At 39.3% G+C, this 23,848-nt stretch overlaps 2 protein-coding genes across 5 annotated transcripts in view; one reads left to right on the top strand and one right to left on the bottom strand.

The window, feature by feature from the left end:
- ptk2bb (protein tyrosine kinase 2 beta, b) overlaps positions 1 to 3,642 on the top strand; it is a 23,570-nt gene extending 19,928 nt beyond the window's left edge. For 3 of the 4 annotated variants that reach the window (XM_017302305.1, XM_017302307.1, XM_017302306.1), the window contains exons 22-30: positions 824 to 932; positions 1,042 to 1,101; positions 1,182 to 1,304; positions 1,391 to 1,819; positions 2,374 to 2,398; positions 2,483 to 2,517; positions 2,610 to 2,738; positions 2,875 to 2,955; positions 3,105 to 3,642. In XM_017302305.1, the coding sequence (XP_017157794.1) occupies positions 824 to 932; positions 1,042 to 1,101; positions 1,182 to 1,304; positions 1,391 to 1,819; positions 2,374 to 2,398; positions 2,483 to 2,517; positions 2,610 to 2,738; positions 2,875 to 2,955; positions 3,105 to 3,323 (1,210 nt within the window). In that variant the 3' untranslated portion in view covers positions 3,324 to 3,642. The remainder of the gene's footprint in view (positions 1 to 823; positions 933 to 1,041; positions 1,102 to 1,181; positions 1,305 to 1,390; positions 1,820 to 2,373; positions 2,399 to 2,482; positions 2,518 to 2,609; positions 2,739 to 2,874; positions 2,956 to 3,104) is intronic. The other variant, XM_017302308.1, reaches the window with a different exon arrangement.
- Positions 3,643 to 4,263: 621 nt separating this feature from the next.
- On the bottom strand, positions 4,264 to 21,098 carry chrna2b (cholinergic receptor, nicotinic, alpha 2b (neuronal)). The gene is made up of 8 exons (XM_008397890.2): positions 20,909 to 21,098; positions 15,869 to 16,398; positions 13,408 to 15,167; positions 8,027 to 8,178; positions 7,442 to 7,486; positions 7,216 to 7,325; positions 5,381 to 6,548; positions 4,264 to 4,590 (listed from the first exon to the last, which is right to left on the bottom strand). Exons 3-8 carry the CDS (start codon positions 13,472 to 13,474, stop codon positions 4,465 to 4,467), a joined length of 1,668 nt encoding a protein of 555 aa, XP_008396112.1. The 5' UTR covers positions 13,475 to 15,167; positions 15,869 to 16,398; positions 20,909 to 21,098; the 3' UTR covers positions 4,264 to 4,464.
- Between the last annotated feature and the right edge of the window lie 2,750 nt (positions 21,099 to 23,848).

Here is a 23,848-nt window from a genome sequence, read left to right as displayed (position 1 = left end):
GCTGGGATGCTTATATAAGGCCTCCCTGGATGCTGATTGGGCCTTGGTTGACGAGGATCAATCAGGAGAGATTGACACCAGCTTTCCTTACTACCTGTGAAGAGACAAACAAAAGAGAGGGGGAGGGGAAAGAGAAACAAACAGCCTGACAGGCATGTAACACAAACTCTGACAAGAAATGACAGATATCATATACATGTATTATACTGATAATGTATATTTATTTTAATACATAGTGTTGCAAAATAGTTTCAACTAAAACTAACACTTTTTTCGACTATTTAAGACACGATACAAACATTTGCAATATCCATGACAGGTTACTTGCTGTTGGTTGTTTAAATTTTTCATCATGTAAACCATATTTCTCAAATATGCTATACAAATAAACTTGAGGACCAAAAATGCACCCCATGTTGAACTCCAGTAGTACTACTAACTTTGCCTAATTTAGAATTACAAATGAAAACTAAAGATCAGTACCTGTTTAAGTACATAAACATAAAGCTAGCTGAAAAGGTTTTTGTGTGGCCAACTATATCCAAGGTCAAAATCTAGTCTTTCCTTAACAGCTTCCCATCAGAATTCATCTATAGGAACATAAATAGAGTTACGGTTCTTCTGTCTAAATGCTTAAGAAATAAAATAGATCATGCAGCTGTTGACATTTCTTCCCCAGAGTTAATATCACTGACTCACCCATTTACTTTGAATCTCTTTTATTCAATTGTCAGTAGTTGTTCAATTGTATGTAAATGTTTCAAGTTGGAACTTCAAAGGTCACTTCAGTTTACAAGATCGTAAATCCCGTCGCGTCTTTCAGTGACGTCCACAAGATGGAGAAGGAGCTGGACGTAGAGCGAGAAAGAGACAGAGCGCGCGCCACCAAGTTTCTGGAACCAAAGGTCAACTTTGCAGATGCTCCCCCCAAGGTATAAAAACTTGTTTGTTTTATTTTTGTTTTAACATATTATAACAAAAAGAAATAATAAAAATGTCTGGTTTAATGCACTCACTTACCTTTTTCACCCTTTACTGAAGCCCTCAAGGACGAAGCCAAGCCGATTTGGGAACGCGCTCAGTATCGGTCTACATATTCAGGTGTGTAAGTTTAGCCAAATAACCCCAGGATATTTACAGGATTTTTACAGTCTGACTGATCTTCTTGTGTGTCCGTGCAGCTGAATGAAGCCCTTTGTGCCAGCTCACCAGACCTGGCCAGCCCATGTGAATACCAGTCCCCGATTGACTCCAGAAACACGCTCGCTCTGCCGGTCAGGTCCCCCCGTCGCCGCAGTGTGGGGGTAAGATCACGATAACGAAGCTTTCTTCTGACATGCAATAAATGCCATCTATTTAGAGTTAAAATAAACTGTCATCTCTGCATTAGGAGAGCGAGTTTTTTCGGATGGAGCCAAACAGCAGGGAGGACGCCCAGCGGCTGTGGCAGAGAGAACGGCAATACATGCAGGAGACTCTGCGGATCCAGAAAGAGCAGATGATGGAGGATAAGAAGTGGCTGCAGGAGGAGGAGAGACTCCTGGTGGGAAACAGAGCATCTTTTGCTTTTGTCGACTCCCTCTCTGTGTCCCTGTGTCCCTCTTCTCACCAGTTCAATGTTACCCTGGAGTCTGAGTGGAACAAGGCGCCTTTAAATAGAATAAAAACTTTTGTCCAACCTCGACGCGCCACTAGCGTTAGACTGAATGTTCCCCTGATAACAGTGCAAACGAAAGGCCCCATGTCTTTATTCTGTAAAATGAACCTGCCTGTTCTTTTGCAGGACCCCATGGGACAAGATGACTTTCCCATTGCAGAGGTAAGTGTCCACGTGTGCAAAATAAAATCCCAGTCAGATTAAATGAAGTTAGCAGGTAGTAACTTCGGACTATTTACCACACTTTCTAAACGAATACGCAGCTGAGTGAGAAAGCATGTTGGTTTTGTTACGTACCAGAACAAAAAAGTGCACAATTGTGAGGATGAATCGTTTTTCTCTGAAATTACAGCTGCGAGTCTTACGTTGCAGTTGTGCCTTGCTCTTCCAGGTTTTGGATGAAAACTTTTACACATATACAACAGAAAACCCAAATGTGATTATAGCTTGACAAGATCTGAAAAAACTCAAGAGGTGTAAATACTTTTGCAAAGTTCTGTGCAACAAAGATAGGTTACATTCTTTAGGCATTTTTTTTGTGAATAACTGGAACCAAAGATCCAGCCAGTAAAATTACAAAATTAACAACTTGATAAAAGTTCCTCTTGTCGGATGCGCACATTGGGAACTGCTTAAGCTGACGTGTTTTTTTTTTTTATTCTCGTTTACTTTCTGTACTTATCTGATTGTCTTCGTGTTTGTTTTTGTCTTTATAGCCAATTGAAGATGAGAGTGAACATGGTAAGGACTAAGACAAATTACTGTTTTACATTCAATTGTTTTCCTTTTTTGTTGTCCTGTAACAAATCTGTCTTTCCCACACAGCACCACCTGAGAAACCCCCCCGACTCAGAGCACAGGTACGTAGACGGTTGTACCCTTCTTAAGTTTTTTTGTGCTCATTCAAACAGATTGATTAATAAGCTTTTCCTGAATGAATATTCCACTTCAGGCCACAGCAGAGATCGACCGTTCCGACGATAAAGTATACCAGTACGTTATGGACTTGGTCAAAGTTGTTGTCCAACTCAAGAATGACATCACCGAGCTGCAACCAGAACAATACATCTCCATTGTCAAGGTACACTGAGACAAATTACCTGCCCTCCTCCTCCGCTTTGTAGGTCGTTGTTGTTTTATTGGCCAATTTAAAATGCAGAGGAAAACCTCCTGAGTCACAGAGCTGATTCATTTTCTTTATTGATCTCTCCGCACAGTCTGTTGGGATGGCCTTACGAGATCTGATCCGCAGTGTGGATGATGTGCTGCCGAGTTTACACGAGTCGATTCGGACCGAGGTATTGCTTTATTGTACATACGAGTCAAACACACTGCTACTAATATCCTTACCTTGAATGCACAGAGGTAAATAAACACCAAATTTAAAATGAGGCCAACTTTCATTTGATCAGATCCATTCCCTTTTTTGTCTTTTTTTTTTTTTTAGATTGAAGGTACCCAGAAGCTGCTCAACAACGACATGGCCGAGCTGATCAGCAAAATGCGCCTGGCCCAGCAGAACTCCATCACATCTTTAAAGGAGGAGTGCAAAAAACAGATGCTGGCTGCTGCTCACACTCTGGCCATGGACAGCAAGAACATGTTGGATGCTGTGGACCAAGCAAGAGTCAGAGCTAATATAGCCAAACCAGCTGCACCAGAGTGAACTGCTTTGTTTTTTTCTTTCTTTTTTTTTTTTTAACTGACTTTTTTCTTGTCTCTCTAAAATAACATTTGGACCTCAGAGAGTTTGGTTTTGATAAATCTGAGCCAAAGTCAGCCTCTGGTTCTTTGGGGAACCATCGGTGTGTAAATGAGTGATGTGTTTAAGTGACACTGTCAAAGTAAAATCAAAAATCCACACTATTTGATAAGATATTTTTAAAAATTGCAAAAAACGGACTTGCGTGTAATGATCTTCAATGGAAGTCTATGTTGAGACATTTATGTTAAGTTGGAAATTAAAAATCTTTGTAAATACAGAATGTGTCCTTTATTTAATCCTTGATAGCCACAAAGGAAAGGTTTTACTTTTCCAAAGAAAACATAGTCCTACTAGAAGACCAGGGAATATTGTAACCTGTTGATCCAAACATTTTATTCTGGGTGTTGCCAGTGTTTTTTCAAGATGGAACAAAAGAGTAAATAAAAAAGAAAGTAGATAGATAATCTACGGAAAAAATGAGCTCCACTTACTTGTCCTCCTGCTGAAATACACCGCTCCCACTTCAGAAACAACTGGTCAAATCAAGGAAGAATGTCTTATTAATGTCAATAATGCTTGTGTGCATGTTGCTCACAGAGGAGCTGAAGGAAATGATGGCTAAGAGAAAACAAAAAAGTAAACAGAGGAGAAGGATGCAAACCAGAGAAAAATGAGAGAGATAACATGACGGGAACTAAACGGTTAAAAAGAAAACATGAAAACAGGGTCCAATACCTTATAATTGCAGCATTGATAATTTAAGTAACTGAGGTTCCAGTAGAAGTTAAGTAACAGAAATTAGTGTTTCACTGACACCTCACTGGCTCACATACAAAAGTGTTCAGGCCAACATTGTTGCATAATTTCACATTATTAGCAAGTTAATAAATCTCACCACTAATTTAATGTAAGCATTCATGTTTATTTCTGAACATACTTGTAAATGTTACCATTCTGCTGTCAACCCTGATGCAGTATTACTGAAGTCCATTTAAATAACTTCTGACTTCTGAGCCCACAGAAGTTGTAATATTAAAACAAAATAACATCAACAATAAATCAGAGTCCAGCTACAGATTTTATTTTTTTTATCTCACAAAACCTAAATCATGCCAGCCAACCAGGGGGGTAGGAAGAGACCTATTGTTCCAAGCAGACACACAATAATGAACATCCACAGGAAGATCCGATCAATAACCATGGCAACATACTTCCAGTCCTCCTTCACCTGTGGAAAAAAAAACAACGAAGGAGAGAAAATTTAATGGAATAAAAAAACATGCCTAAGCGAAGACAGCAATCTTCTGAGATAAATGTATTTTGTTTATGAACTAGATTTTTAATGTACTGCTTTAGGACACCAGCGCTGCAATATATTCTGGAGGACTACGCTCTCAGCTTAAAGTCTGCTCCTCACTATTCCCATCCAGCAAAGTGATTTACTGAAAATTGTCAGCATCAATCAACTCACAAGATTCTTTTCTCTGGAACTCCTGATATTGACTCTCAGCTGGAGTTTTAACACGACTTTAGGTACATTAAAAGCAGACCACTAGCTCAAGAACCCAAGAATAAATGTCTCTGAAGTGACTTTTTGCCAAAAAATGATCTATTTACCTTAGTAAACCTAAAACAAGAAGTTGCTTCTGTTCTTCAATTGACTAATTTTCTAGCTGTTTTATGGATCTGACTTTCATCCATTTGTTAGTTATCAAAAAAATTCCTTGATATCTTTTTGTGAATCCTCAGCGTAATCTTTGAGATTAGTTTAACCCCCCAATCTAATCTCAATTTCCAGTATTGTAGAGCAGAGAACGAATCAAATCTGCCCTTTCACAAACATTTAATGACTTTCCTAACAGACTCTTTAAATTCTCATTGACAGGCCCCATGTCTAGTCATTGTTTACTTTTAACTTTCTCATCAGCTGGTAAATCATATCTTATTTTTATGTCTTACCTTGTTTTCATTAGCAGGAAAATAGTAGTACTGCGGTAGTTATGATAAGCAATACTCACACTGAAATCTGCATCTTCAGCTCTCAGATGGTCTGCAATGTAGTGAACCCCTTGTAACGCCCGTATTACACTTGGTGAAAGTATGAAAGGTGACTCTAACAGTGAGCTGTCCCCTTTAGGCGGCTGCTGCGGGGAGTTAAACCTGGCTCCAGACGGCTGTCTGTTTAATCCTGCAGCACCATCTTGCAAGTTTTGGTTGCTCTGGGTTTTTTTCTGTTGCAGCGGAGGAGTCAACCCCGGAGGTCTCGGAGAGGGGGGCCGGAAGGAGAAATATGACGTCAGCGTTCCAAGCTCCAGGTCCTCGTAGCAGCTTCTCTCCGGGTTTTCCAGAGTGCTCCCGTCTCTCATCCAGGTATAAGAGGTGCTGATGCAGTGGCTTGATTCATACTCTGCTATCTGCATTTGCCGCCTCTCTGCTGCTATTTGCTGTTGGAGTAGCAGCAGCCTGCGGCGCCGGCCGTCGGGCGCCGGCCTGCGCATGAACAGCCAGCGTGGGATCAGGTCCAGGAACACGGAGTGAACCCAGCGGGGCATCTTGTGAGTGCTGGGTGAGCGATGGTGCACGTTTAGCACAAACACCGTGATGACGATGGACAGGGTGACGAAGATCATAGTGAAGAGGAGGTACTCGCCGATGAGAGGAATGACGAGAGACGTGGAGGGTATGATCTCTGTTATGAGCAGGAGGAACACGGTGAGGGACAAAAGGACCGAGATACAAAGAGTGATCTTCTCACCGCAGTCTGAGGGCAGGTAGAAAACTAAGACGGTGAGGCATGAGATCAGCAAGCAGGGAATGATGAGGTTGATTGTGTAAAATAAAGGAAGCCTTCGGATGATGAAGAAGTAGGTAATGTCTGGGTAGATCTCATGGCAACAGTCGTATTTCTTTGTGTTGTATGTTCCCACGGCGTTGATGATGGCCCACTCCCCACTCTCCCAGTAGTTGTTGAGATCCACGGTGTTTTCTATCCGCTCCAGGTCGATTTTGGCTTTGTCGTAGGTCCAGGAGCCGAATTTCATTTTGCAGTTCTGCTGGTCGAAGGGGAAGAAGGTGACGTCGATGCTGCAGGAGCTTTTGTAGATGGCAGGGGGGACCCAGCGCACTTTACCGGTGTGGAACAGGTGAGCTTTGGTCATGTGGGTCACAGCAAACTCACCATCAGCACTAGAATAGAAAAAGAAGTTGCGAAAGCAAACCCAGCACTGCCGTGGCTTAGAGGGAAGCAAAGTTTAGGCACATACAAAAATCACACGCTGAAAAACTGTAACTCACTTTAAACCCCATTCATTATCTTAATCGTTATAATAGCTTCTGTTGAAGAGCCGCTATCATTTCATCAGTTTAATTTAGACAGTGATTAAACAGACTCATCGGAGCAGAACTCCATCATCAACCTGCTTGATTTTAATCTGAGTGAGGTGACTTTAGGTGCTGGGACTTGAGTCTGAAGGCTGATTTCACATGGCGATGGTGCATTCATAAAGGCTGCCTTTTTTTTAAAATGAGTGAGCTTCACCAATGTGCTAAACAGGGAGCTCATCAAATACATGTAAACAGTAATCAATTTATTATACCACTAGATGGCACTATACACATATCATAAACCTATAAATTTGTCATAGAGTCTTTGAAGATACAATAAAAATATGTATTTAATTTTTAAAGCAAACAGTTTGAATAGTCACCTGAACGATCTCCACACTTTTTACTTTTTGACAATATACATTAAAACTGGATGCTATTTGTAAACAATAATATTTGATCAAAAAGAACTATCACAGAAATAAAAAATCTTAACGAAAAATTAAAAAAAAAGAAACTATTAACTCACTTGTTATAGAGAACTATATCTGGGACCCATATGAGCTCCGATGGGACTCTGATGGACGTTACGTTGTCATAGTCAGACGGTCTCCAGCGAAGTTTGTAGTCATTCCACTCCTGGGAGAGTCAAACAGAGATCAGTGTGATCCTTGAGTTTTTATCCCTTAAGATTTTGTCATTGAAGGCAGAAACAATTCTTTAAAAAATTTGACTGTAGAAACAGGTTTTCTGACCTGCTTTAACCACACGTTAGTTGTCATCATTTGGTTTTTCTCATCCTAAACGGGAGACGCAGGAGAAAACAAAGAACAAACTAACTGAAAGTACTTAAAGATGTATGTGTAAAGTAACATTTTTGCAATCTAAATGAGACACACATGAGATCCGGTCCGTTTGGTTGAATATTATGACTACAAGCGATGGAACAAACATCTTGTTTTTTGCATATATCCAGCATTTTTGGCATGAATTTCTTTCACATCCATTCTTCCATTTGGTGTTCATGTTAGACTTGAGGTCAGATCTAAACAGTTTTACAACCAGTTTTCCGATACTAGTTTTGCCTTTCTTTCTTTATCATCATCAGTTCTTTATCATCAAATGACCAAGCAGCACAAGCATTACTGAAAACACACAGAGGATACATCAGTTCTTCCCTCACCACATCCTGTAATCACTGGTGAAAATGACACTGCGATGCTTCAAATCCTTTGCTAGATTCAGAAATATTGAATATCAACAAAAATATTTAGCATTAAAACAACAATTTTGCTTGAATCCTTTTGCATCCACAATTACAATCCTTTCATGTAACTCACCACATCAATGAGCTGGGCTATGGACAGTCCAAACTTGACTATAACCACATCAGAGATGTTTGGGACAGGTCTTGACCACTTGTTGTAACCAGAGAACAGCGTCTTGAAGAGTTCATCTTCGGCATGTGAATGGGTCTTAACATGACCAAGAACTGTGGAAAATAAGATGTTTATTTATTAAAAATACTCTTTATTAGAATTTTACAAACACATAGAGTTAATTTAGATGATTACGTTGGATCTCTGATTTCATGCTATCAAGTGTTTTCAAGTAAATATGATCATTTACACTCTTTATGTAATAATGTTTAATTTACGCAAACATGGCATCATGTTGTGGCTTGTGAAGGAAAGAGCAGGAGCTGGAAACATGGAGGTGTTTCATCACAGACGTCCAGCTGCAGTTCAGCTGTGTGAGATTTAATCTCAGTTTGAATCCAGATGTCTTGTTAGAGAACATTACAGACTGTCAGCATCAAGAGAGCCAAGGAATACAGAAGACAGATAACGTTTTAAAGACATTTTACGCAAAATTAGGTTATAAAATAAAATCCCAGGCTTTGAGCACCTTTCAGAGAATAATCTAAAAGTCGAAAGAAATTGCAGAATAAATGCAAACTAACTGGAAGTACAGGCTATGAGAGCGTTATGTATAGCAGCAGGCAAGAGAAGAAAAATCTGAAGGAGCTGGACAGAGCCACATGCCAGTGTCTGTTGAAAGAACAGCTACTCTTAATGCACTTCACACATCTGGATCCTAAAACAGTGGCAAGAATCAACACTTTCTAGAAAGAAAGCGAGAAGAAGTCCCCATTTGCAGTTTTGAAATACCCATGAAAGAGACACAGCAAACATGAGAATGAAGGTGCTTGGGTCAGATGAAACCAAAATGAAGCGTTTTGGCCTATTTGCAAATGTCCGTGGAGTAGAGGTTGCACTAGCTTTTTTCATTGATATTTTGACTAAGAGCATGAAAAAAGTCTCTGTCATAACTTACATTTACCAGTCATATTTTAAAAAACATGATAATATTGACTTATTCAACTGGATTTCATTTTCATTCAGTTTAGTTAATACTGAAAAAGGTGAGCAGGACCCCAGGTAGTTTGAGCTGGTTTTGGGTTTTGTTATTTCATTGTCCCTTCTTTCTTGTCATTCATTAGATCAGCTGTGTTTCTGTTTTACTTTGGTCCAGTTTTTTCTTAGTGATCTCAGTAGTTTATCAAGTTTATTTCTTGTGTCTAGTCCTCTTAGTTACTCTAGTTTTATTATGTTTCTAATGGGGGCGCACAGTGGCGCTGTTGCCATACAGCAAGAAGGTTCTGGGTTTGATTCCCGGCCCGGGGTCTTTCTGCATGGAGTTTGCATGTTCTCCCTGTGCATGCATGGGTTCTCCCCAGTACTCCGGTTTCCTCCCACAGTCCAAAAGCATGACTGGCAGGTTAATTTGCCTCTCCAAATTGTGCCTAGGTGTGTGCATGGTTGTTTGTCCAGTGTGTTTCGGTGTTGCCCGACGACCTGTCCAGGGTGTACCCCGCTACTCGTCCGGAACGTTAGCTGGAGATAGGCACCAGCAACGCTCCTGATCTCACTCTTGGTTACCTTCCATTATTTGTACTTTTTGTGTACATTCACTCCATGTTTCTGCCTGTGGGTCAACGCCAACCACCAAATGTGACACAGACATTAAACATTTGAATACAGGTGACTCTGAAACGATCGAATGGACATGAATTATGTAGCTGCTTGTGCGTAATTAAATGTCTGCGAGTTTTGATGTTGATCTAAAAGCTGAATCCACACTGTGCTAAACCAGAGAGTTTGTAGCTGCAGAAACTTTGGCAACTTTTAATCTTTGTGAGAGAAAGGATTTTTGTGTTTATGTTTAAGACTATTATTTTATTGTTAGACCCTAACCTTTCTGTTAATAGTTAATTGCATGACCTTTTTCAGCTCCATCTGTGTTCACTCTGGGTTTATTAGTCAGTCTGTCTTGATTTTCCTGCTCTGCTTTTTCTCCAACTGCACCACATTCCCCCGATTAGTCACTCCTGGTTCTCATGTCGCTCATTAACTCTCCCAGTAGTTAAGTCTGTCAGTTTCATCACCTTCCTGCCAGACGCTCTGTTCATCCCTGTCCATTCATCACTGCCTGCTTTTCATCGCCTGTTTTCGTCCTGACAGTAATAGTTACCGCATATTCGAGTTATTTGTTGTTCCCTGTGAGTTCTTCCACTTTTCTGGGTGTCCTGTAAGCAAATAACGAGAATGAGTCCACCCATGTCTTGTCTTGAGGCATGGATGCTTTTCCGTGCACCAGAACTGGATCTTTTCTTTTTCTTAACTGTTGGATAAATGATTTATTTTTAACTGCGTGTTTTTAACCATGTCTGTTCTTTTGGTGTCACAACTTGTGCATAAAAAGAAGCAGATTTCAAAAAGGGCCTTTGATGTATCTCATGTGCACTATATTGGAAAGGATTAAAATGTGCAATTCTGAATATTGCAATGACCATTAGTGTGCCTAAGACCTGGTACTATACTTTTATTTTTATTCTAGTTGATTACTTTAGGAGGAGTAACAGCAGCCCTTAATTAGCAAAAAATGTCAAAAGCTACCAACTGAAGACTGTTAAATTCCTCATTTATTTTATTAGCTCTAAAACAAAAGCCTTAAACTGACAGTGTGACATTTTACAATGGGTCATGCACCATAACTCATTATATTTCACTGCCCAAAATGGTGATGTGTCCTTTCTGTGACTTGCTTTCATTGTGTTCTTGAATCAGGTAAGATTTGGCATAAAGGAAAAATACTGGGCAGTATTTTGTTATATTAAATATTTTAACTTTCAACAAACAAAGAAAGAAAGAAGTACCTTTCTCTCTTTTGTTCATTCAAAAATCTTTTTCAAAATCTTAATAAAATCAGGCATATCCACATATAATCGAGGTTTAAACAAGGTCCTGCTATGTTTGCCGTTTTCTCTCATGGTGCAGAGGACTTTGCACATCTTCCCTCTGCAGGGTCAATGCCGTAAAGACCTGTGGCTACATGTAAATCTGATGCAGAGATTTAGTGCTAGAACTGACATCTTGGATGGACTTTAAACATCACGGTGCTGTTTCAGAGTAAGTATTTTATGTTTTAAAATACAATTTTCAGCATTGTTTTTCCAGACATTATCCTTCCCATATGATGGGTTTTAAAGTGGACACATAGACTCAACTACCTTCATTTGTTTATTCTAATCTGACCAATGAGGTAGCAGCTGAGGCTTCCTGTCTGGTCTCTTGACAGCCCTGGTGAGATGCGTCCATTTCCCGTGCCTCTGGGAGCAACCAGATGTGTGGGGCTAAACAAAAAAGGTTCCTGGGTACCATACATCAAAGAACCTCCTGCCAGTGGAGTCTTGAAATGAGATGACACCTTCAAAATCCAGCAAACTGGGCTTAGAAGACTGGAGGCCAGCCAGGCCCCTCGGCCAGGTCTATAAAACACTGACCCGTTTGGAGGATCGAGTCAGCAGCTTCCTTGGCCAGAGGCACTCTTGGTGAAATTGGACTGTCAAGTGCTTTTAGCAAAGAGTATAGAGGGGAACAACGTGGAACATTTTCTGGTCAAGAAAACTGCAAGGCGTCAAGTCAAAGAGCTAATCTTTGGCTTGGTGGCAAATGAACCATCTCTAGATTGTGTTTCTACCTTTTTTTTTTTTTTTTTACTGCAGAAGTGAAAAAGGAAACATGGAGCAGGGAGATGCAGACTTGAAATGTTTTTTTTTCAAGCATCTGTTGAGAAAGTCTGCAAATTACTTGTTTGTGCATTTGAGTGAACAATTGATTCATAGTTTAAATTGGTGCAAAAAAGAGCACTCTTTTCCTTTACTGTCAATCTCTTTTCATAGAGAAAGTTTCTACAGATATCTATAAAGGCATAATGTTTTCATAAAATACATTTTCTTCAATGGTTATGCATATCGAATCCACCTCTTATTTAAAAAAATCTGAATTTGATCAGTTGTAGATTAGCAATTTTGGCACACATGCAAACATTGCAAGATGTTTGTGTGTTTAATGACTTTAGAAAGGCCACGATGCAAGTAATTTTATTATATAAAAGTGCCAGTTTGTATCAGGTGGATGGTATAAAACAGGGTTAAGAGAATAAATTGGGTGCTTGTTAAATTACAAAATACAAAAGAATTAATAAAGTGAAACATGAGGAACAAATAAAAGATACCAGCATTTGTTTTAATGAACTAAAAATCTGCACTATGGACTTTATGGCTTCTGGAGATATTGGCTGCAACATGTCTGACTAACGGAAAACAAACAGTTGCAATCGGAGAAATTTATCTGAAGGTTAGAAGGCAGTTGATTTTAATACAAATATGATCTCAAGTATCAAATCCTAATGAAAGCATTTTTTATTAATTGGTATTCTAGTGGCAGTGTGTAGGACTTGACTCCCATTCCCTGTTGTTGACCTGCTGTCTTGTTTTACATCAACCGGTGCCACAATACGGCTGTGACTAAAAGATGCAGGGACCCTGAAAGGGCAGATTTAGAAATGGACCATACAGAAAGAAAGAAAAAAAGACAAAACAATGTCATAATTTACATCTTCACCTGTTTAAAAAAGAAAACAAGAAAACCAATAAAAACAACTTACATTGCATTTTCATAATGCAACTGCACTATGTAAGGTACTAGCTTAGATGATGCCATTGACAAATACAAAATAGTGCAAAAAAAACAAAAACATGCACACACACACACACACACACACACACACACACACACACACTTTACCTTAGAGGGGGACTTGGAACTACATGACAAATTCTTAACTTGGAGGATTTTGATTATAGTGCTGTGCAGGTGTGCAGTTAAACCTACAAGTTTCTTGAGACTCAAATGCTTCCATATTGCATCAAGGGGGGCGAAGAGGGGGGGGGCTGCTATCAGGACATCCCTAGTTTGTAGCTACTACTTTAAACCAAGAAAATATCCCATGCTGGCTAATTCAATTTGGATATAGAGGTATAAAAAAAACCTGATGTGTTTGAGACACAAGAGCACAAGACCATACGAATTTTATTTTATTTTTTTTACAAAATTTTAATTAGTAAAAACGTGTTTAACAATTCAAACAAGGAAAGACCGCAGTTATTTCATTGCTTTTTACCGAGTCCAGAGATGGACGTCAGAATAAATGTAGGGCTTTTATTGGAAAATAATGTAGGTGATTGTTATTGCAATTCGCAGGTTTCGGTTCTTAATTTTTTTTTTTCAGCTGGTCTGTGTATTACATTCATGCTCAGTTTTTGCAGTACAGGAAAAACAACAACAACAACAACAACAACAACAAAAACGCTTACCTGTCTGACCCAGAAGTAGCGTCCAGACGACGATCGTCCCTTTCAGGAACAGGTGGTTGTGAATCATTTTGCGCTCTGTTAGAAAAAATAAGTCCAACTTGATCAGAGAGTAAAGCGCAGCGGTGACGATCCGTCAGAGTTTTGTCCGTGAGAGAAGCATGTGTCATCTTCGCAGCTGGGAGGCATATCCGGAAAAAAACTGCACAACTGCTGCTACATCAGAGGGAGAGGAGAGAGTGGAAAAGTGCTCCGACCAACTACTGTACCGCGGTTCAGCATTGGTAAATGTCTCTTCGGTCACCACTGAAATGTGCTTCTGTTGTGGATCTGCTATTTAATCCACAAATAGCAGATTTGTGGATTAAATCTGCTATTTTAGTAACCTAAGTGTAGGAAAATGTCCAGGCTTGCTCCGGTGCCAATTCCAAACTATTGCGCATTTTTACGCACGTTGCTGTTATCCTCTTGCTATTTCTAATGATATTCATCTGGAGAGTGGTAGATCCAACTAGCAGGGAACATGCGCCTGTATCTGGTAGGACACCTCCGGCAGTCCCTCCTCCTATTTCTCTTCCTCCTCATCTCTCTCTTTTCTCTCTCCTTCTTTCTCTTTCTCACTACGATTGCCATAAACCTTAGATGTAAAGGCAACTGAAATACCACATTTACATCTGAGCACATAAGAAAGTGTTTTATTTAAGCAATTCTTTCAAGCGTTTCTTCACTCCAGGAATCAGCTCAACTGGGATATTTCTGTGGGAAGCAGCTAGAGGGCAGACTAAGTGAATAAATATACTTGGAGATGTTTTAAGTTTTCCAAACGTGAGGGTGAACACAGAAGCTGCGTAACATCACTGACTAATGAAAAATGATTTTCATTGGAACAAACACTGTTAAATTAACAACGCAGTCCTTCTGAGACTCAGGAGAAACAGTTTCACAATCGGTTCTTCCAGGGCAAAACATTTTGAAAGATTAATCAGATGTGCTGTACATTGTATTCCCATCGGCTCCAATCAGTTTGCCTCTTCTGCTGAAGAAACGCATCCTCGCAGCACGAATGACACCTGGTGCCACCAAGTTTCACTATTAAAACTTGGGTGATCTAATAGCATTTTGTAGAGTCAAATATCTTGATTTTGGTTTCATCTGACCAGAGCAACATTCTTCTTCAACAAACGTATGCCACACTTTCTAGAAAATACATAATAGATGAACAGTCTTCTCATTCTAAATGCTTATTGTGTCGTTACTCAGGCTTTCCAAAAGACTCTTCTAGTTTGCTTTATAAATATTAGACTTGGCTCCAACTTGCTCCACAGATTGTTTCCATTTATTTCATAAACAATTCCTGAATTAAAGATAATATTTAACAAAGTCTAGCTTTTATGACTTACTCCATGAGGGGTGGATTGTTTAAACCATCATCTCCCAACTTGCAGCATTTTATTCAGCATTTTCTTTCCTGCTAACAGTTCAACTAGACATCGTTGCATCTGAGTAACAAAAACACACAAAATATTTAGGTCTGTATATCTTGGCACATAACAGTTTGCCAGCCTTTATTCACATATTTATTATTTTGCAACTGGAAACTGACGTCTGAACAGTTTCAAAACTCTGTTCATCAATTTCTCACAATGTCTTTCAGCTGCCGTGTAAATGAAACATGCAGGGCTTGGGAGGACCTCTCCAACCTGCTGGCAATGTCCGTTGCGGCGCGAAGCATCTCTTCAAAGACCACAGACTCTTCTCTTACTCTGCGGCAGAATTTGGGAAAAAAAGAAAAGAGAAGAAAACAGGTTTCAGGAGGAAAGATGAGAACAGAAAAGGCAAATGAAGGAATGTCTCTTGACCTACTGTTCATTTCCCGGGGGGTAAATTATGATTGACGTTTTCGTAATGGAAAAGACGGACTCAGAAAATGATAGCCATGTTGAAAAAAAGTGCAACTTGTTTTACATTTTACGATGTGCTTGGAGACTTTAGAATTGATCCAAATCTAACATCAAGGACACAAAAAAACAGTCATGATCCATGACAGATCGCCATCTGTGTGGGATAAATTAAGCTTACCAAATGATTCTGTTAATTGTAGAAATAAATGTTCAGGCCTGACATATTTATTTTTTTTAAATACATGCTGCAGTTTTGTCCCGTCGATGACTCAGTTTGGGCAAAGCGTTGTCTGTCAGACGGACGGTCTATCCGATGCTTAAAAATGTCTGTGTACAGCAGCAAGATTCATCGGCCCAATGGGTTTCTATATTAGCCCAAAGCACAATACCTCCACTGGTGAAAATGTTTTGTGCTGATACGCTTTATTTGGTTTATCCTGAACAAGATAGCCAAAAATTTGACACAGATAGATGTTTGTAGTAAAAATAATAACTAATGTTTTATGAAATGCTAAATCTTCTCCTCTTTTCATTGTCAGTCTGTAACTTCAACCAATACTCACTTCTCCATCCCAGCGAAGCCATCTCCCTCCAGCTGCTTTCTCAAATCTTCCTCAGCTTTCTCTAAATCCTCACTACAGCCTTTATGGTCCTCCTGGATGCTGATGATGTTTTCTTTAATCACATCTTCATATTTCTGATCCCCCAGCTCTGCTCCCACAAACTGCGCCAGGTTCTCCACCACTGCCTTGTTGGCGCGTTGAATCGTCCGTAGGTAGTCCAGCTCCTCTCGCCGGGCCTTCAGCTTTCGAGCTGAAACAGTTTCGGCTTTAGTGCTGAAGTGGACAGAGCACTTATCTGGTTGGGGTTCAAATTGGAGCGAGGGGGACGGCGATGACGGGGTTAAGAGATGGTTGTTTTTCGCACTCGCAGGCTCGTCACCAATGGCCTCCAATGTATCGTTGGTGGCCATCGAGGCAGGGAGGATGTCAAAGCCTGAACCCCAGTCGCCATCTCCACTTTGGCCAAATATCGGGGTTGCCAGGGAGATCCAGGCCAAGATGAGTTTCATCCAAAACTGCCACATGGTAGCCTGAGCAGATAAAGGTGAGTGATTGTAAATTTCATGAAAAGATGTGAAGATTTCTGAGTTTTGTAAGATCGTGAGAGGATATGGTTTGGGTTCAAGGTATGCTGTTAAAGCTTAATTTTGCAACTTTCAGATGGACGACCACCTGAACTGCACAAACATCCAATATGCCGAGGAGATACAAGAGTGACATTTGTTCATTTCAAAGAGCAGGCACGTGCAGAGGGGGGGGCAAGGGGTGCTTGAGCACCTGCCCCTTTTGCTCCTTGCCCCCAAGTGCCCTTTTGGTCAAATTTTTATTTTTATTTATTTTTTTATTATTTCCTAAGCCCTCTTCTGACACATAAGAACATGTACTAAAATTATTAGTTTTTTTGTTGGGTTTTTTTCGTAGCCGGTCACCTTGTTACCTTTGACCTTTTGCCCGTGACGCATGACGCAATTACCTCTCGCGCAGAGCGAGAGGCAAACTGCAGAGCTCAACGTAGCGAACGTTCAAGGAGGTAATGGCACTTTTGAAAAGCTCTGTAAATAAGATGATTTAATGGCTGGAAACATCTTGGAAATATAAAGTAGAGTACTTGCTCACAACCACTGGCTCTGATGTTTTTGTCGTTTCTTTCTGCTGTCACTTTTAAGCGCGCTACACTTTACATCTAGTCCATCAGCGGAGCTTGTACTCCGATTTATATGTTTTCAGTTCCACTTTTTGTATCTTCAGCACTGTGCAAATGGCAATAATGTTTGTTCAAAATCACTTCCTCAAGACGTAATGATACTGAAATATTTCCAGTAATGTTCATCTTATTTATCCAGCTGAGAATTAAACGTGGCTGCGACTCTTCTCTGATACTTACGAGGTTCATAAACCTCTGAATGTCACTCTGCATATTTTAGCAGCAATCATATTTTTCTATGTACAATTTATCAGACAACATTTTTTCAGTTGAACTTTTGTTAAATGCCACATGCAGATTATAAAATAATATACACACAACATGTCTTATTTTGCTACATACAGGTTGCTGCTATCTGAGTGACTTCCATTTAATAGAAAGACTTGCTTTAGAGACTCTTACTACGGGTAAGTAAATCTGTCCATCTACCAATTAAATTTAGTTTACTATACAAGTAGTTTTATCTGCAAAACAATCTTTCTCTCTCTTTTTTTTTTTTACAAAGACGTCTCTAAATGTGCAGAGCTGGTAGAGGAATATCACAAAATCCTTCCAGTTGTCACTGCAGCAGAGGGTTAAGCTTCATTGTCAGTTCAGACTAAATACACCCGTGTGCAACAATTTCCCTTCCTCTTTACAACTGCACACTACTTGATTTGATAATATAAAGTCTCATTGTCTATACTCGCTTATCCATGCATGGTCACATGGAGTCTGGTGCCTGTCTACAATAGTCACTGGGTTAGAGGCATGGATACACCCTGGACATGCAGTGAGTCCATCACATGGTAACCCAAAGACACAGGACAAACAGCCATAAACACACACACTTGTTGCTAAGCCCATTTAACCTGTACATTTGGACTATGGGAACTAGCCAGATTACCCGTGGTAGAAAAATGCAAACTCCATGCAGAAAGATCTGGAATCAAGACAAGTATATTTTTTTCCTGCAAGGCAGCAGTTCTAACAACTGCACCACTGTGAAGCCCCTTCAAAATACGTGTATGAGATCTCAAAGGTGTTTTGGATTCCTCAAAAGATTACAGTTTTACTGTAAATGGATGCATCAGCAGTTACCATGTCTCTCTATTTCTGTTGTGAGAAGTAAAATAGGTTAAATTTACTCTTTCAGTGGATTTGTATCATTGTTATATAAAAAGTTATTGCACAAAACTGTGCCGCCTCAGCTGTGGAGTAGAAATAAGCTTTTCACATTCTGTGGCTAGACTGTGTGGTGACTCGTGTCACGCCAAGGCTGTGAAAGCTGAAACTTCTCCTTACAGTAGAGTTTCTGTTGTTTCCAGTGGTTTTCTAAGGATCTTTCTTCTGAATGCTGATGTTCAGGTCGTCTTTTTGTCTTTCTGGGTACAAAAAGAAACAATCTAGGTTGGGTTTTTTTCAAACTACAGTTTTTGATTAACTTATGTGGCTGTCTAGGTTCCACGCTTTAGCATCTGGAAATGGAAAATTGAAATTTAATTTGAAGGCATCCACCATAAACTGCACGACAGAGATATTTCTGCTGTCAGATCGCATTTGGATTTGGCTCAAAACTTTTTAAACTCCTCAAAGCTTAGAGGAAAGTCTGGTTAGTTATTATTTTTCAGTACATCTTGTTCTGAAATCTGCTGAAACAAACATAATAAAATATTTTGCTTATTTTAAGGCAACTTGTGGTGTGGAAAGACATCCAGTCACCCATAAAACAACCAAGAGGGTTCCCTCTGCATTTCAATGGCAACTTCAATTAAGTTGCAGTGGTTTTTGTGGAAATATGTTCAAATAGGATTACTTTGGGACAATGAGGTTTACATCCTGATATCATAGTAATGCGTTTTTGCATGTGTGTGTTTGTGTGTATGGTAACAGTTGGGATGACCTGACATGTAAAATAAAGGCAGATTTAATGAGCTTTCCAGATGTGTTCCAAGTCGATGACGGCATTGCGTTACATCTGCTTCTGCAATTATTTTATCCAGTCTGCATAGACTTTTGTTATTTTGAGGATTAAAACCAATTAGCTGACCACAAACAGAAAAATGGCACATTTATTTATAAATTAAATTGGAAACCTGTCATAAAGTGGGAGCACTTCACTTTATGTTCCATAATTGTGGTGATGCAAACACTTTTTTTATTCCTACAAAACTTTGACCACGTTTGTTTCAGCACCACTAAAACAAATCCCTGTTGGTCCGCAGTGGCAGCACTGGTCTTATGACTGAAGGTAATAAGATAAAAATGTAATTCGTCTGTTCGGAAAAGACAGACAAATTTGTTTTGCAAACACCCTTGATCATTCTTCAGTGTATCACAGACTTGCAGCAGCAGTCAGTGGTCTTTGTCTTTGAAAAATGCCTTGAAAGTTAAGATGCAGGACGGTTGGGTGCAAACTGTGCTTGTGTTGGACTGCAGTGTGTAGTCACGTTTTTCTTGGCTTCACTGCAAAGGATTCGTCACAGGGAAGTGACTTTTATGGGCTGACTTTTCTCTTGGCTTAAAGCGTTTCGACAAAGGGAAAGCCGTGAGTTTGCCAAACCCTTTAATGCTTCACCTTAATCTTTAAGCGCAACAGCGTGCAGGTCTGATTAAAAATAGAAAATAGAAAAGTTCATGAGAAAATATTGAAACGTTGTTCAAGTGATTTGCGCAGTTGAAGCCAGATGTGTGTATGCTTTGCATAAAAAGATACAAACCTTTTTTCTTCTCACCAACTTTTAGTATCAGAGTTGGCTCTCTTAGCCAGATATCAAAACAATTTGAGACATTCTAGCCATTTTTTTTCCCAAGTGTTTAGAAGTCAAGAAGCTTCCTTAATATTCGGTAGAGCAGTCTTTTACACTAAAATTTTATTTATTTTTTTCTCACAGAGCGACACTTCAGCATGTGTCAGTACAGGTCTTGATTCACTGGTGCAAGTTTTGTAGGGTTAGTTTCATATAGCGTATGTGGAAAAATCTGGTTTAAAACCCTGAATGCAGCTGAACAGACATACGGTATCTCTTTTCTGAAAATGAGGCATTGGTATGAAATGATTCTGTCATTTGCAGAAATGCTTTTGGTGAATCTCTTTTTATTAATCCCTGAAATGTAGATGTGGATGCTCTTGGCTGCACACGTCCTCCTCTTTCAGTCCGGGTTGAGGAGCAAATCTGAGCGTTTGTTGGGTTGGTGCCATTCAGCTTCGTGGCCCGTCCTGTCAAAGCTTGACCAGGTGTGTTTTACAGCTGTCAAAACACATTTACTTCAGCAGCACCATGACAAGGAAGGCTCTGGTAGCCAGCAAAAAAAAAGTTGCCAGTTTTTTTCTGCTAAACACAAATAGGAGTGAAAGGGTTTAAAATGTTAAATAGTAAAAAAGACCAATATTACATTAACTTGTATAATATGTTTAACATCTTCATGGTGTGGTCAAGTCATGGATACATATATTTCTCTATTTTCAGTAAGAAAATTTTTGAATTCTCTTAGTTCAGCCCTCATCTGGAGTCGCATTTCCTCATGATTCTTTTGGTTTCCTTAAGTTTGGAAACGCTTGATTTTTTTTAACCCCATCAAACTTGTTTTAGGACAAATAAACTAGAAATACATTACTTAAAATTACAAATTACATTTTTCATGATACAAATTGTATGTTAATAGTATGGTACAGTATTTTCCCCTGGTTATTTGCAACATCAGTTCAAGTGTCTCCAGAAAATGCATGTACTTTAACATCTTATAAGTTTGTGCAAATGATGTAAGCGTCTTGACCTTAGCTGAGGAATACGTGAGGGAAAATACTGAGTGTACTCTCTATATAAAGTTTCATTCAGTCCACACATCAGACTTACCTAACTCCAGTAATTTTTGCACCTCTGGATTCTTCCACTTCTGCTCTTTCAGTCCGCCGGATCCACTCAGAAGTTCAAGAGTACCATTTACAAGCAGAAAAGAAATAACTCAGCTCTTCCCTTCATGTCAGAGAAAGAAAAGTGCAGACACGCGCAAACGCAATTAGAGTAAGTCTGGAGAGCCTGGTCGCCCTTCTGCCTCTGCATGTCTGCTGGGAGGAGTTTTATAAGGAAGGGGAATGTTTTCAGAAAAGGCTAAAACTGAGTTATTTCTTTTTTCTCCACAACGGGGAACGGAGGCTGGAAGCAGGGAGGGGAAAGAATGGGCTTAATTTACTTCACATATGGGGATTATGGTAAGTAGGCATGTGGGCTTGATAGCACAATGGAAACTTCGAGAGATCTGCATAATAAATTTTCATGGCGTTTTTCCTTAAACCCATGCTAATTATGTGCAGGTCTGAGTTTCTTGTGGCATGTTCAAAAGTCTTACATTCTCTTGGAAATTATATTCCTTCATATCTCCGGTCCAAAAACGTTTCTGTTCACGTTAACAGAAAAAAAAATTAAACTATATGTTTAAAGACAAGATTGTGTTAATTGTGCTATATTGCAAGAATTGTGTTTTGTGTTAGAAGCATGAAAAGTCTGATTTGTGGAAATTTATCAAGACACAAAATGCATAAATGCGCTAAATAATGCGAATAATGGGAGATCTCATATTTAAAGCTTTTCATACACTTACTTTACTAGGGGGCATCAATAGGAGTGTGGGGTCCTGTTTGTGAGATAGAAAGGGATGATTTTAGTTCTGTTAAAGAGTTAAAGTATCCTGAATCTGGATCATAACTGGTATAAAGCAGGAAGAATACTGGAGCCGTGTCTGTTTCAAACCTTAAAAGTCTAAATACCTCATTTCAGCTTTGATAGTGAGCTCTGGGAAGTGACCAAGAGGAACGGGATTTGGTGTAAAAACATGATTAATCTCAGAAGAGTGGTTATAAGCTCATCCTACAAGAAAGGCAGGAAAGCTTATCAGTTTAGAAGACGTTTTATGTTGGTTTGCTCCTCTGCAATAAAATGGTTCCATTAACTTTTTTCCATCTTTGTTTCTTTTTTCCAAATTGATTCTATCACATAGGTAGATTGCCTTTCGGTGAATTCCCATCTGTGCAGCTATTCACTTATCATTTCACTGAAATAACACAAAATGTAGCAGCTACTTTTAACAGCATGGGAAAGATTTGCTGCTGTGCCTCTGAAACACATGAAGATCGATGTGCATAATCAATTATTCCATTAAACCAGCATTCAATACTTGAATTTCTGTAGCAGTTTTATGGTAGATATACCAGCATGTGTTAGAAATTTAAGGTGAGGATGACTTGAGAGGCAGAATGCCTTGGGAATTTGCACATTTCCCAGGGCAACTTTGCCCTACAAAAAGGTTTGCGTTAATAAAATATGAATGTGTTTTCATGATTGTCAGCCTTTTGGATTATATATGGGTGATCAAGTGTGAACATGTATGTGTTCATACGCATGCATGTATACATTTGTGTGTGTGTTTGTTGGTTTTTTCAACTGGAATTGCAAAAAATGTTTTAGCGGTGAGGAGAGTAGAAACCCTGCGCCTCTCAGCTGCTTCTGTAGCAGACGCAGGTTGACAGATACCAGGCATCCACACCAAGCAGCCATGCAGCTGAAACGGAGGCAGGTACGTAGAACAGTTTTGTGTTGGCAGCTTATAAAAATATATATATATTTTTTGTTTTTTTTTATGATTAGGGGAACTTGTGTTCTTTTGTGGAAGAGATCCACCTTGTACTTCAAAACTAGATATTTTTGCAACCTGCTGTCTATAGAAAAAAACTACATGAAGTTATGTTCAATGTAGGTAAAGAGTTTTAATGTATAATTTTCCGCTGATTAATTTTGTGAAATAGGATAGGAAATGGATTAGCGTTAGACTTCATGGTCTCTTCTGTTGGAGAACTTAGAAAAAATTACTTCCATTGAGGTTACTATACCTTTAAATAATTCGGGAAAACCTATACATTTTAGTATCATGGCTTCCTAAGCTTCTGGAATATTATGGTTTTATCTTTGCGTAACTTTATGAAAAAAAATTAAGAGAAATTTACAATTTCAAATCAAATGAACATGCTGAGTTGATGTGGTCAAATAATAATTATGCAAATATAAACGGCATGTCTAGATATCATAACTGTTTGCATTTGTAATGCATGAAATGTATGCATCAACCCCACAAATGAAAGCATAAGACCTAGTGAAGATGCTGCCTGATATTATTGTATTGACTTGGGCAGTGGGGCCACTCAGTGAGTAAGAAGCCATTATTCCCAAAGATTCCAGTTAACAAATAAACTCATGGACCTTGAGAATGTTATCTGACAATATTACATTTGGAGGACAAAGAAGGAGACTAGCAAGCCTGGGAACACTATCCTAACCGTAAAGTTGAGGGTTGTGTGGGTATTTTTATGCAGGAGGGACTGTTGCACTTCACAAAACAGATGGTGTCACAGGGAAATGGCATCTCCAGACATCAGCTGGGGATTTGGCTGAATTCCAGCGAGCCTTACAGAGAGGCTTGGGGAAGGATCCCCAAAATGCTTGACCAAAGTCAACTAATTAAAAAGGCAATTCTACTAATAAAATGGTACAATCTGAAGATAGTTGGAAATGATAGCCTCTCTCCTTCTTTAGAGAAAATAGAAATAACTTTGGTAATACAAACTGGCCCTGAATCTTAGGCCAGATTTTTTTTTAAATATAAATACAGCATGTGACATAAACTCAGCTTCATTAGACATAAACTACACATTACCCTGACATGTCTTTCTTTCTGTTGAACGTCACATACATTTTATGTCATTGTTTGCGAAACGTCAAAAATAAATAATAAAACACACCACA

This window comes from Poecilia reticulata, linkage group LG21 (assembly GCF_000633615.1).
Source record: "Poecilia reticulata strain Guanapo linkage group LG21, Guppy_female_1.0+MT, whole genome shotgun sequence".
Taxonomy (NCBI): domain Eukaryota; kingdom Metazoa; phylum Chordata; class Actinopteri; order Cyprinodontiformes; family Poeciliidae; genus Poecilia; species Poecilia reticulata.
Note: the sequence above shows the minus strand (reverse complement) of the source record. Positions and strands in the feature narration are given on the sequence as shown.

Coding starts and splice junctions, on each gene's coding strand:
- chrna2b (XM_008397890.2), bottom strand. CDS start 13,474: ATGATTCACAACCACCTGTTCCTGAAAGGGACGATCGTCGTCTGGACG. Junction 8,179..13,407: donor GCTACTTCTGGGTCAGACAG/GTAAGCGTTTTT, acceptor TATTTTCCACAG/TTCTTGGTCATGTTAAGACC. Junction 7,326..7,441: donor CTAACGTGTGGTTAAAGCAG/GTCAGAAAACCT, acceptor TGACTCTCCCAG/GAGTGGAATGACTACAAACT.